This window comes from Manis pentadactyla, chromosome 5 (assembly GCF_030020395.1).
Source record: "Manis pentadactyla isolate mManPen7 chromosome 5, mManPen7.hap1, whole genome shotgun sequence".
NCBI classification, from domain to species: domain Eukaryota; kingdom Metazoa; phylum Chordata; class Mammalia; order Pholidota; family Manidae; genus Manis; species Manis pentadactyla.
Genome location: NC_080023.1, coordinates 149,471,177 through 149,484,600, shown reverse-complemented (window position 1 = coordinate 149,484,600; position 13,424 = coordinate 149,471,177). Strand labels below are relative to the sequence as shown.

At 56.0% G+C, this 13,424-nt stretch overlaps 1 protein-coding gene across 2 annotated transcripts; it reads right to left on the bottom strand.

Moving 5' to 3' along the window:
- Positions 1–93: 93 nt before the first annotated feature.
- ADISSP (adipose secreted signaling protein) lies at positions 94–12,495 on the bottom strand. 2 transcript variants are annotated; one of them, XM_036924595.2, is made up of 6 exons: positions 12,338–12,495; positions 6,010–6,130; positions 4,504–4,652; positions 1,943–2,081; positions 992–1,117; positions 94–755 (listed from the first exon to the last, which is right to left on the bottom strand). In XM_036924595.2, exons 2-6 carry the CDS (start codon positions 6,056–6,058, stop codon positions 655–657), a joined length of 564 nt encoding a protein of 187 aa, XP_036780490.2. In that variant the 5' UTR covers positions 6,059–6,130; positions 12,338–12,495; the 3' UTR covers positions 94–654. The 2 variants fall into 2 exon arrangements, with proteins under 2 accessions (XP_036780490.2, XP_036780491.2); XM_036924596.2 differs by having other exon boundaries at positions 992–1,114.
- Positions 12,496–13,424: the final 929 nt, after the last annotated feature.

The following is a 13,424-nucleotide window of genomic DNA, read 5'->3' as shown; positions in this document are numbered from 1 at the left end:
AATGAGTTTAGCAAAAACTGTTCCTTGGCCCATCTGTGAAGGATTGGGCATTCTCAGGGCCCTGGAGAACAAAAATCCCACTGGCCTCTGGTATCCATTGAAAGTTTTTATTTATTTAGCATTTTATCCCAACCAGTCGTTTAAAAATCAAGTAACACAGACCTGGGGGCAGGGGTTGGGAACTGCACCTCCCTCCTACTCACCGTGGACAGCAGTGGGAAAGAGGGAGGTGGCTAAAGCGAGAGGGCAGCAGCAGTAACAGGGAGACGACATCACAGAGCCAGCGCCCTCCTCTCTCCTCTCCCCTGGGCCCTGGCTGGAGCTCCTATGACTTGGGGTGGGGGGTGGATAGAACCCACCTCAGGCCCTCCCCCTCCCCTCCTCAGACAGCCTCCTTGGGGACTCAACCCATTTCTTCTGGCAGGAGACTGAGGCACACAGAGAGGAGGAAGTGGGAGAGGGAGACACAGGAGAGGCAGGGAGGTGGCAGGTGAAGGCAGAGGTGAGAGGCATGGGCGAGGCCCCAGCTTGAGGCCCCTAGACACTCTACCCCCATGCCCAGAGGGGTGAGGAAGCCACACCATCACACAGCATTCGGGGAGATGAGGTGGGGTTTAAGGCTGAGGGGCCCCGAGGCAGGCGGGGGCACGGGCCTCAGTCGAAGCCATGCCAGTCGCTGTGCTCTGAGTCGTATTCTAGCTCAGCACCCACACACTTGACACCATCCAGCAGCATGGGTGTGCCGTGGTGTCGGTCTGCAAGGTGGGCAGCATGTCAGTATGCCAGGCGGGACCCTGGCTCCACCCACTCCAGGGGGATGCTCCGACTTCCCTCCAGGCTCTGCTAGGGAATGGGGAGACAAGCACATGCCAAGGAAGCTGGGAGCCCCAGGACAGTGCAAGGACCTCTCTTTCGGATGGAAGGAGGGAAAACCGTTGCAGCCAAGCTAGCACCTCCTCCCCGCAGCCAAGTCCACGCCTCTCGCTCTCACCCATGACTCGTGCCTGCACCATCACACGAACACAGACGCCAGCGCCACCTTCACAGGCCAGCAGCATCTCCTCCTTGAGGACACCCTCCTTGTGTGCTGAGTACTCACACTTGACGCTGTAACCTGCTGGGGTGATTGGCACCCCTGAGGCCTCCCACCCCCAGCACTCACCAGTCCCCACCCACCACCATGACTGGCCACCTCCTCTGAAAAAGCAAGGACAGCCCAGCACCCATCCTCCTGGGCTGGCACACAGGCCTCTGAACTGCCCATTCCTCAGTGAGCCCCATGTGCCTTCAGTCTATGGGCAAACTTGTTAAGGCTCCAAGGGCCAGACTCAGGCTTCCAGAAGGAAGGCCTACTGATTCCCGAAAAGGCAGGCAGGGGAAAGGGTGATGGGAAAGGGCAGGCTTTGAGCAGTTCAGGTGGCAACAGGCAAAGGCCTGAACAGGCTTGCTCAGTCCACTTAAGGGGAAGGTCATGAGGAGGTGGGGGACATGAAACTGAAGCTGGGGCTTCAGCACATCATGAAACTGATACCCTAGCCTCTGCAGGGTGTGGGGGGCAAAGCTGACAGGGTAGAAGCGGCCCCAAACCCAGGATTGGTGGGTGCTGGGAGGTAGCTGCCCAGGGTTCCTAAGGCTCAGGCAGGTTTTTCTTGAGGGGCAGGTGGGAGGGAGGGCAGAGGCCCAGAGCCAGTTCCTCAGTGACTCCGCCATCCCACTGAGGTAACTATCAGGTGATGGGCAGACACAGTGTGAGCCCAGGGACTGTCCCGGGAGTAGGCCTGGGGCATGGGACCTGCCAAGCCTCCATACTGCAAGCCCATAAAGAGGCATCATGTCCCCTAGCTCCTGAGCTGCCCTCCACCCTGGATGGGGGAAGGGAGTGCTTATGCTCCCATGCGCCCACTCCCACTCACACCCAGGCCTCGCAGGAGAGGGGACACACCTTCTGGGACAGGCATGATGCTGAGGAGCTTGAGGTGCAGGCTGGGGACAGGTGCCTCCCGGACGTCTTTGCTCAGCCTGTGCACTGGGGGCAGAGTGAAGGTAATCTCGTACCTGTGCAGGATCTTCAGGAAGCCAACCTGCAGCAGGAAGGGTGGAGGAAGGAGGCACCTTCACTCACAGCCCCGCCAAGACCCGCTCAGTCATGCCATCAGTGATCCTATGGCCCCTACCCCTGCTTCCTTGGGGATCCCAGTGGGGCCTAACTCCCTCCCCCACTCCAGCTGGCCCACACCCCAAGCCCGGTGGCTCCAGGCCCTTCCACTGAGGACCTCATCCCCACAGCTCTGTCAGCATACTCTGCAGCATGTCTCACAGGCCCCTAGCTCCTGGTGACCCATTTTATAGACAAGGAAATGGAAGCCAGGAAACACCTGGCTGGAGACTACTGTCTGGTCAGGGTTAAGTTCTCCTTAGACCTCTTGGTCATTCCTGCCATGCATGATGCACAGCAAGGCATGTATCACTGCCCACAGGGGAGGCTCAAAGTCCCACAATGCAGGCCATCCCCCAGCACCCGTCTACAACCAGGAGTCCAGGGTCATGGCAACTGGTCCTCCTCCAGGCACTAATGGAAACACTGGGCAACACAGATTGCATGGGTTGAGAGATGGGATGGAATTAGAAGGACAGTAGACAAGCTGTGTCAGTCCAGAGCTGGCCCACAGGCCTAGCACCAGTCACTGAATTTGGGCTCCTGCCTGCCCTGCTGGCACCTGAACACGATGCCTGCCTGCCTGCCTACCCAAAGGCTCACTGAGCCCAGTGGTCCCAACTCACGGCCCAAGCAATTGCTGTTGTTCATACGCTGCTTGGCAATTGATGCCCTCTGGGTCAGATGCCATCCTGGGAAACTCCACTGTGTGATGGGTCACAAGCCAGAGTGTCTGCTGAGTGGGGAGGCTGACCAGAGTGCCAGTCCAGAAGGGGCAGGGCTGTGTGCTGTACCCACAGCTCACGTGCACACTTATTCTCCTGCCTGTTTTGGGCTGGATGGCCCTGTCCCTGGGGGCCTGTTGGGACTGGCTGCATGGAGCACTTAGTCTTTCAATGGCTGATGTCAGTGCATGACAGTGTGGCTCCCACACTCTACAGGGGGAGGGCCTACCTCTCAAGAGAGCTGTCTGGTTGTACCTGCCAGCAGTGACACTGTGACCCAGCTATACCACTTGCAGAATTTTCCAGGAAAATAAGAGATGTACAAAAAAATGCTCACCACTGCCCTATTTATAATAGGTAAAAAAAAAAAAATTGAAACAACTGGAACACCAGCAATAGGAAACCAGCTAAATCCATGATGATACACATAATGAATACCAGGCAGTTGTAAAATCTTGTGGAAAATTATTTACTGACACAGGCAGGAGACTCTTCACAACGAAAGCAAGCAAAAAAAACAGTGGGTGCACTGTGAGACCAGCTTTTTGTTTTTGGAAACAAAGCTAAAAAAGAGCTGGAATGATACACTTCAAAAATTTAACCATGGTTATTTCTGGATAGGATGATTGTAGGTGCTTTTAGATCTCTTCATAGTTTCCTCTATCTTCTAAATTTTCTCTAATAGACATGAATGGATTTTACAGTGGGAAGGGGGGGCAGAGGGAGCTAGTTTTATAAGTTTTGGTTCATTATGTTTCTTCCCTAGGGAATCTGTCAGCTGTAGGAGAAAGAGCAAGGATTTTAGAGTTGGCAGAAATGGGTACGAATCTAGACTCTCTTCAAGGTGGTCTCAACGAACCAGATTTCTGCCTTCCTCTGGCCCCACATATTCCTGCTCAACTTTGAGCACTGGTTTCTTGCCCAACCTGAGGGCCTCATTCTTGGTTTCCCCTCAGTTCACCCTTCTACAGACTTCCTCCCGCCCCTCCAAAGTGGATGTAGGGCCCCACAATGTCCCAGCAGTTGGAGGAACCACACTGGAGGGCCTGTGAAGTGTGACCACTAAAGGGGTAGGTGCTCCACCAAGCAGAAAACACTGCTTGGGGGTGATAAGTAAATACTACAAGAGCCTAAATCAGCCAGAGGTTTGATAAAGAAAGGTAAATAAAATTACACTTGTTATCAGCATAATTAGCCTCATACCTCTGTGACATACACACATTCTTCCATTTCATTCTGCACCAACTTTGTGGGGTAGGAATTGTCTTCATTTCAGAGAAGGGAAACCAAGGCCATGTGCCCAAGGCCAGAGGGCCAGAATAGCAGGCCTGGACCTAAACCCAGGCCTGTGGCAACATAAGCCTTAAGACCCTTTCACTGCTGTTTTGGGCTGATGCCAATGATAATGCCTCCACTCACCTTGTTCAAGTAACATTCTCATTCTCACAGAGATCTGACCACTTCCCATTTTATGGATGTGGTAACCAAGGCACAGAAAGAGACAGAGATAGGTCTATAGAGCCAGCTTTCGGGGAGATGGGAGGCATCAGCCCAGGAAGCCAGGGAGCGCTGGGGAAGAGGTAAAGAGAGTAAGGTCGGTGATGGAGGGAGGTGTGCACATACCTTGACCAGAAAGCTGCTGTCACTCTCCTGGGTGACCATGACCACTGAGTCATGCAGCTTCTCCTCAAAGTGGACATGGCCCTGGCCCTGGAGGCCTTCTGCATCGTGGCCTGATGCAAAGCGGATACTCCGGACTCTGGGCTTGTTGCCTAGGAAGAGAGTGGGAGAGGGCTCCAGGGGCTGGAACTGCCCCCCTTTCACCCTCTGCAACTGCCCCTGACATCACTCAGCACCCACTGGCTGGGCTCCTTTCGGGGCTAGGCCACATCCTACAGGACATGGGATCATGAGGCTTGAGACCCCTACAATCCCAGTCCCCCACAAAATACCCACCCTGAGAATGGGTGTGGGGGGATTCAGGGGTTGGCTAACATGAGCCCTCACTTAGACAGGAGGAGGCTGATGCCACAGACAGGAAGAGACTGTTGTTCAGACTCTCACCGAGCCCCAGGCCATGCAGGACTCAGCCCCAGGCCTCCGGACACCCTGCCCAGTGCTCTCCTTCATGGAGCCAGGCTCTTCATCTCTGGGACCTTCTCCTGCGAGTCTATCAGTACCCAGGGCCCCAGCCTGTTCCTCCTGATGACTCCAACCTCAGAGGGGAAGGGGACAGGACAGGACCAGGAATGGGAATGGGCTCTATGGGACCTTCCTGCGGGTGGGAGAAACAAATGGAGCCAGAACCACACTGAGCCACCCAGGAGAGCTGCAGCTGCCTCTAAGCATCACCTCTGGTCACTGGCAAGAAAGACGGAAGAACCCAGGGGAGCCTCTCAGACGCCTCCAACATGCCCTTCCCTCTGCTTAACTCCCAGCAAGGCCTCGGCTGTCCCTAGCAGGTCAGAGTCTCCAGGCCAGGAGGCGGGAGTTGAGACAGGCAGGGTAGTGGTTGCTGGGCTACGGGCCTGTGCTGGGTGAAGCCCGTCTTCCCAAGAGCAAGACCCCAGTTCTCTCTGGTCCCCACATGCCCTGGGCCTCCCAAGAGTCCTTCTGGTGGGAGGGCCTGGGCCAGCCCTGGCCTGCAGTCTTGAACACTCAGCAGAAGCCCAGGTGGACCAGCCTGGCACTTCTGTGTTCCCTGCTGAGCCCCTCAAAACCGACCATCAAATCTTACCAGGCCTGCCTTGCCTGAAGCCCTCTGTGAGCCACTCTGGACTCCAAATGAAATCCAGATTTCCTACCAACCTCATCAGCCTCAGTGCTCACCCCAAGCCACTCATGCCCAACCCCCACAGTAAAATCAGGGAGGCTGGAACATGAGGACCTGAGGGCATACACCTCCACAGACCAGCAGGAGGTCCAGCAGGGGTCCCCAGGTTCCCTGCTAGGGCTTGGGTGAGCCCCAGGATCTGGCATAAACACTGGTGTAATTACTGATGTACTTCATACTCACGTTCAGACACACACACACAGAGCCGACACAGGCCCCACATGCGTCAATGCCCCCTTGCAGAAGAGCCCACGGGAAGACCCATGCACACCCAGCCAGGCCAGGAAGGCACTCACCCTTGTTGGCTGCAGCCATGGACGCCCTCCCTGCCACAGGGTGAGACATGCAGCTCCTGCTGGACACTGCCACACACACAAGCCTAGCAGGCTCCCATGCTCCAGGAACACCAGCAGGAGCCTGAAGGGGGAGAGTGGGGAGGGCAGAGGTCAGTGCCACCCATGGCCCTTGGCTGGGGGAGAGCAGAGATCTCCCTTTAGGAAGGACCCAAATCCCACTGCTCCCAGCAGCCCAAGTGGTAGCTGCATCCTCTAGCTCAAGGGCTTCTACCCCCAAGCCCCCACATTCACCAAGAGCCCTCAGCCCCCTGCCTGACACACCACTGAGCCAGTCTGGCCAGCATGTGCTGAGCTTCAGTTTCTGTGTGCCAGAGCTCCATCACAGGATGCTCGTGCCCCAGCCCACCTGAGGCTGGCAGGAAGGGCAGCCTGGAAAGGAAGAGGCACTACCGGCACTTTTCAGGGGCCAGTTCTGGTGCTGGTGACCCCAAAGTGGCTGTACCCTCCTAGAAAAGGGGCATTATTTGGGTCACAAACCCAGCATGGCTGAGTGCAGGTCAGAGTCAAGAGGGCGCTCGGAGGGCAGCAAGAATGGGGGCCCACATAAGATAAACACAGCCTTGGGGCTTTCCTCCGGCTGATGGGTGAAGGCCACATTCAGAGCAGATGCCCATGGAGGGGTTGCCCCCATAGGATCCCACCCACCATTAGGACTCTGGCCTGATTCTCAGTCTGGCCTCCCAGCTCAGCTCCCCAAGGGCAGCCTCAGGGCAGGGCCAGAAGAAAGCACTCCCAGGAAACCTGTGTGAACAGTTTGGCCTCCCATGGTGCTGAGCTGGGACAATGTAAGCATCAAAAAGAATAATGAGAGCAACTGATGGAAACAGATGGAACACATAAAATTGGAGCACTCAGAAAATACAAAAAAGAGAAAGCAAAACAAAGAAACCCCAACCTTCATTTGTCAGCACTGATGGGGAGTAGTACCCTAACTCTTTACTCTAAAAACTAGCATTGAAGAGAAATAATTTGGCCTGTTTCTTGGCCTTTGCTAAAACCAAATTACCCTGGTGGTTAAAGGAAAGCTCTTCTTTACTGAAAATTTCTCACTGTGAATAACAAAGGAATGATCAAATGCCAAGTAATTCTGCAAACCGCCCCCCCATTCTGCAAACCCTCCCCCAAAGAAACAAATGCTGGGGGCGCTTCAGTGGGTGCTGCGAACCAGGAGGGCAAAGGTTGGCAAAAGCAGATGCTCACAGGCACCCAAATGTCATCAACAGATGACCTGGGGTTCTTAAGGGAAATGACAGACTTCTGCAGTGGAGGGATGTGCCATCAGCTGGTCACGCACTGGCCCATCTCCCCTTACTCACAGTGGGATGACCTGACACCATTACATGAGGCAGCATGAAATCACAGGATCACAAGGCGGGTCCTGACCAAAACAGCTAACCTGGAATCAAATCAGGCCCTTAGCTCCAACTTCCCGCCTGCTGAAAACCCAGGTTAGTGGGACACCCTCAAGGACTCCGTGAGAAAGCAGTACAACAAACCCAGAAGGCAGGATATTCTACAGGACAACTGACCCAGTTCTTCGTTTTGTTTTTTTCCCAAACTGCAAGAAGGAAACTAAAGGGGAGGTTGTCCAGATAGGGGAAGGGCAAACTACAGCCTGGCGTAGGGACTGGGTGCAGGTCAGGGGTGGGGCGCACCTGTTTTTCTAAAATTTTATTGGAATACAACTGCACTCATTTGTTTAGATATGTTGTCTAAAACTGCTTTTGCCCTAAAGCAAAACTACTTTGAGTAATTGCAACAGGGACCACATAGCCTGCAAAGTCTAAAATATTTACTATCTGGCCCCTCACAGAAAAAGTTTGCCAATGCTGTTCTAGATTAACACACAGAGACCAGAAAGGCAGACACTCTACGGGACAACTGACCTGGTTTTTTCCACCACATCAGCTGCAAGAAGACAAGTCAATGGGGTAAGGAGTTCTAACTATATAAAGAAGACAATTGAGGGGGATATTGGGAAGACTGACTGTAACTGGATCTTAGATAACATTAAGAAATGAGAGCTGATGTTGTTATGTAAGATAATAGAATTACATTATGTAGGGAAGAATCCTTATTTTTCAGAGATACACAGGTATTTAGAGACAAGTGACTATGAATGAACGTGGCTAGTCCAGGGAATGAAGAGAAACCATGGAGTGGCCTCATAGACCAGGGCTGGGCCTGTTAAAGGCATGACCTTGAGGTCCCTCTGGTGCCAGCTGCCCTAAGAGAAGGCCTCACCTGCCTCCCCACTTCCCAATGTAAGAGAAGCCCCCCAGACTCAAGCTGTGCCTCTTGGGCAGGGCAAACAGCTTGAGTACCAGGAGCCTCCTGGTAGAAGGCCTAGGAAGATGCAGGGAAGGAGGAGGCTTGGGCCTCAAGAATGCAGGAGTGGCCAGGGCAGGAACAGCCCCAGGCCAACACCTATCCCTCTCCAACCCCCAGCCCCAGGAGCAGGGAGAGGAACCATGCACCTGCTCAGCTCTGGCCAGTGCCACTCTGGGTCAGTCCCAGAAGAGCAGCCCTCGGCACTATAATACTCAGTTGGCCCTTGGAGAGGCCTAACCCCACCTCACCCACTCCAGGCACCCCCTGAAGCTGTGGACTCAGAACTTATGAGAAATGGCCAAGTGCAAGGGTACCAGGCTCTCTTCCTACCTCGCACAAAGGCTGCTCCAGCTACACACCTCATGGGGGAATGGCAGCCCAAAAAAACATGGTTCCCCCCTTCTCCCCCAGGACACTTCCTGGAAGCCAGAGTGAAACTGCTAACCAGTGGATGGGGAGTAAAGGCTCCTGGGGACTCCACAAAACATCTGACCCAGTACATTCAGGCCCCACTCCCTGTCTCCCCGACAACCCACTGCCTGTTGCCCACATTCGCCCTTGCCAAGGCCATCCCCTCTGCCGTGAACAGTCCTGTCCCCCATCTGCACCTCAGCCTGGGACTCAGCCTGAGAATCTTTTTTAGGGTAGCACAACCCCACCCCTGCCCACCCCAGTATAGGACTCAAGATCTTTGAAAAAGATCCCCTTTCTCACTTCTGGGATCATCTGATATCTATGTCCTCCACCTTACAAGGGCAGTGACTGTTTTTGCCAAACCCTGTGTCCCCAGAACCTGGGGCACCCATGTTCAGTTTGTGTTTGTTAAATGAATGAATGACCAAACCAAGGGAGCCCAATCATGGGCCCTGGCTGGGCCCTCAAGGCAGATGTGGCAATCAGGGCCAGGGACTCTATACCGTAGGCTCTCAGGAAGAGGAACTCCCCACCGCACTCTCTTAGCCAACCCCTGCCCTGGCGGGCACTCCCCTCCCCCATCTTAGAGTGTGGCTGCCCACTGGGCATGCTTCTAGCCTTGCCACAATCCCCTGGTTGCCTGCCCCTACCTGCCTTGAGATGGAAAGCCGACTGAGGGCAGGACCCACATCTCATGCACTGGCCAGAGCTCAGTATGGAACAAGTATTCAGGCACAGCATGCCTGTAACCCTTGGACAGTGAGAAGAGAGTGGGGAAGCAAGTGACTTCACGGGCTCAGAGGAGGCTGGAAAAAGCAGGCCTCCTTTCACAGAAGAGAGCCCTGCGAGTCACTGTTCCCTGGGAGCCAGAATCTCATCCGCTCACAGTTCTTCATCAGAAGTGAGAGGAAAGGGCATAAGGCCTCCCACACTATCCAAGTCCTGAGCATGGCCCAAGCCACACAGCACCCCAGAGGCAGCAGGGACACAGTCAAGAGTGTGGGCTCCGGAGCCCAGCAGTGCTGGCTCAAACTCAGGCTGCACGGGCAAGGCACTTCATGGCTCTGTGCCTCAGTTTCCTCATCTGTAACACAGGAATAAGCCATGGCCTCTTCCTCAGAGGGCATGGTTCAACTGGCGCCTGAAACTGTGTGACAGTGCTCCTCACTCCACCCCCACCTTTGCAAAAGCAAACTCCCAGAGGCCTGTTTTCTGAAACCAGTAATTTTGGGGCAGCACTGGCAGCCAACACGCTTCAGGCTGATGCTGGAACAGCCCTCAGGGTGGTCCCGGGAGCTCCAGCCTTCTCAGAAAACAGCTCAGTGGTTGAGGCGCCCTGCCAGCCCCCGTCTTTCCCCTCCTCCACTCCCAGGCAAGTCAGGTCCCCAAGGATTGCAGAGAGCAGACTGCTGGGAGCCCACTGTCCCACTCAGCCAGCGGGACTCACGAGGAGGATGTGAAGAATGTACGTCCTGGAAATGCCCCAACCCCGGTGGAAAAATGACACACACACCCCCAGATGGGCTGTCAACAGGCCATGGGTGGTGCCATGAATAGCCACAGGATGGGGAGGGCTGGAAAGATGCAACAAGGGCCTTGGGGGGCTTCTTGGGCTGTTGGTAACTCTTGAAATTGGGAGAACCTTCTCTCTGGGAGACAGAGCTGCCAGCTCATGTTCCTCTCAGCTTTAGAGAGAAGGCTGCTTTGAGATTACCCTCCCAGTACAGGGCTCAGCCAGGCCCAGAGGAACCTCTGGCATGAGAAGCAAGCCCAGGGGCATGGCAAGTGGGCAGACAGGTGCGCAGATGGATGTTACACAGGATCCCAGAGTTCTCAGCCCCCTAGACTGCTGCTCCATGGGGTGCTAGCTGCTCCTATAGGTTGTCCCATGCTAAGGCCCAAGGCTCCAAACTGGAGGGAGGGCCAAAGACGGTCTGTCCATAGCAAAGTGGAGCTCCAGAAGCTACAACCCTCTTACCCTCTACCTCACAGCTGCACTCCCACACCACCCCTCTGCTCCAGAGGCAGCCCCCAAAGCCCGGGCAACACAGAACCAGCCCCACGTTGTCCCTCACTTTGTGGCTATTTGAACCTCATTTTTCATCCATTCCTCAATCCCCTTTCTAAACTTGTCCAAGGACTTTTAAGCCAGGAATTCCACAACCTTCCACCCTCCCTACCTCCCCTTACCCCCAGCCCAGGGCTCAGTCCTGGCTTATACTCAGTCCAGTAGAAACACCATTCAGCCTCTCATTAAAGCTCAAGCTTGTAAAAGCAGCACCCATTGAGAACACACTGACTTGCTGACTCCAGAACCTGACATAGGACACACAATAGAGGGCCCACATACCTAGAACAAGGCCTGGAAATGCAAGGCTGGATGTCAGGTGTGGTTGTAGCAGCTTTATCTCAACTTAGTCTGCATGTGACTCCATTTCCTCCTGCCTCCAACAGGCTAAGGGTGCAAGGATAAGTATGGGTGTTCTCTGTCTCACAAATGGGTGGAGCAGGGAACTGAGGCAGGGACCCCCATCCCATACCCTCCTATTTCCCCAAGTATTGCCACCCTCCTCTGCTCAGTATCCCCTCCCTCAACTCCTTCACACCCCAAGCTAGAGGGTGCTTAGACCCTTCTAGTCTCCAGACTGCCTGCCCCACCCAGCTTGCACCTTGGAGGCTCCACAAAGTGGAGCAGGTCCAGGAGTGACAACTGCCCCTGACCTTCTTCAACTCCCTGGGCAGATAAACACCCTATCCCAACTTCCCAATGCCAAGATTCAAGAGGAAAGGCAACCCAAAGCCTCCCTTCCCAGTCCAGTAGGGCTCCTGCTCACTAACAAGAACACTGGTCCAGAACCTAAATCGCACCCCTCCTGCTTGGGGACAAGGGGGAGGTTTTGGCCAAGCTCTGAGAGGTGGGACCCTGCATCCTCTCCTGCCTCCATCCCCGTGGGTGTGGCGCTCCCATCCCCGCCCCATTCTCATCTTCTGGAGGGAACAGAAGAAGCTGGACGCCACTCCACACTACAGCCTTCTCGGGCTGTGAGGCGGCGGCTTTGTGCCTTAGAGATAATCCTGTGCCCTCCCCACCCTCACCTCTGCTGACGCAGAAGTCTCAGCAGCCCGCACTCGTTGACATCACTGCCCTCCTCCCTGAGGGTGCCCAGGCACCAGAGGATCAGAGAGGCTATCTGTCCAAGGCCACACAGCAAGATGGTGACAATAGCGGAGGGGAGAGGTGCTGACGGCGCTGACCCCGTTACGCCCCCGCCGTCACTGTGTCACCCGTGCCCCCGACAGCGTGCCCGGAAAACACCACAGCTCCACCAACTAACTGTCACCTGCGGCCCCAGGACCTGACATCTCTCCACCTCAGGTGCCAGGAGCCCTCCCGGGCCCGGCCCTGACAGCGAAGCCGCCGCCCCAGCCCAGTGGGGTCCCAGGCACCGACTGCTTAGGACGGAGTCTCAGCCGGGAGGTGATCTGGGTGAATGGGACAGAACCATGAAGGGAAGAGTCTCACCGTGCGGGGCACACCCTGAGGCCGGGCCCGACACGGATGACCGCGGCAGCGGCGGTGACGGTCACGGCGGCAGCGGGGGCTCAACGCCGAACACCGGGAAGGACCCCGCGCCGCAGCCGCAGCCGCCCGCCCCACGGGCACGCCCACGCCTCCGCCTATTGGCCAACCGAGAAGGGTGGGGCGAGGATACTTCTGACCAATGAGCGGACGCCAGAGAACCTCCAACAGTCGTTGCGCCACTGCGTCACGTGCAGGAGGCTCTGCGACTGCGCCATGAGAGATCTCGTGATGAGGACCCGCGAGCTCTCGCGATGAAGGTAAACCCAGGCGGCCGGCCCTGGCTAGGGGCCAACGCAGAGCAGAAGGGAGAACAGGAAGACAGTAGGCCCCGCTTGCGTCCTCCTTCAGCTGTGGAGTTTGCACCTCCCGCCCCAGGCCTCCCCGAGGCTCAGGGATAGGTGGGGCACCTGCAGGTTCCCTTTCTCCCTAAGTTGCCAGTCATGCATCGGCGAGCGATGCAGGCATCGCTAGGTCCTGTCCAGGAACGGAGGAACCCTCTGTCCTTCCCACTCGGCGACCCCCGGGTTTTGGCCTCTTCCCCTTCCACTGCATCCCCGTCTCGGAAGAAGCACTTACACGCGGACTTCAGGCGGACCAGGATAAGCATAAGAACAAAGAAAGCGCACGGGGTGGGGGTTGGGAGAACCTGTGCCGGCGCCCCCGGGGACCGCAGCCTCTGCCCCCGGTCTCCATGGAGGTGGTTGCCATGGCAGCGGGGTGCGCCTAAGCTCAGCGCCCTGGGGGTGGGATGTGGGCTCCTGCATACAGCTAGGGAGCGAAGGATGTGGCCCGCAGATAAATAGGAATTCTAGCCGCAGTTCTTGCTGGGCCTTGATCAACAACCCCCTTCCCCGCGCCACTTTCGCTGGCCGGGACAGGGTCTCTAAAGGGCAGACGAGGAGCTGTCCAGTAGCATGCGGCTCGGCGCCCTTCTAACAATGTAACTAGCGGGAAGATGGCATGGTGCAGCTGAGGAGTACCTTTCTTTCAGAAATACCTGGGTCACTGCCTTTGGGTAGCCCCCAAG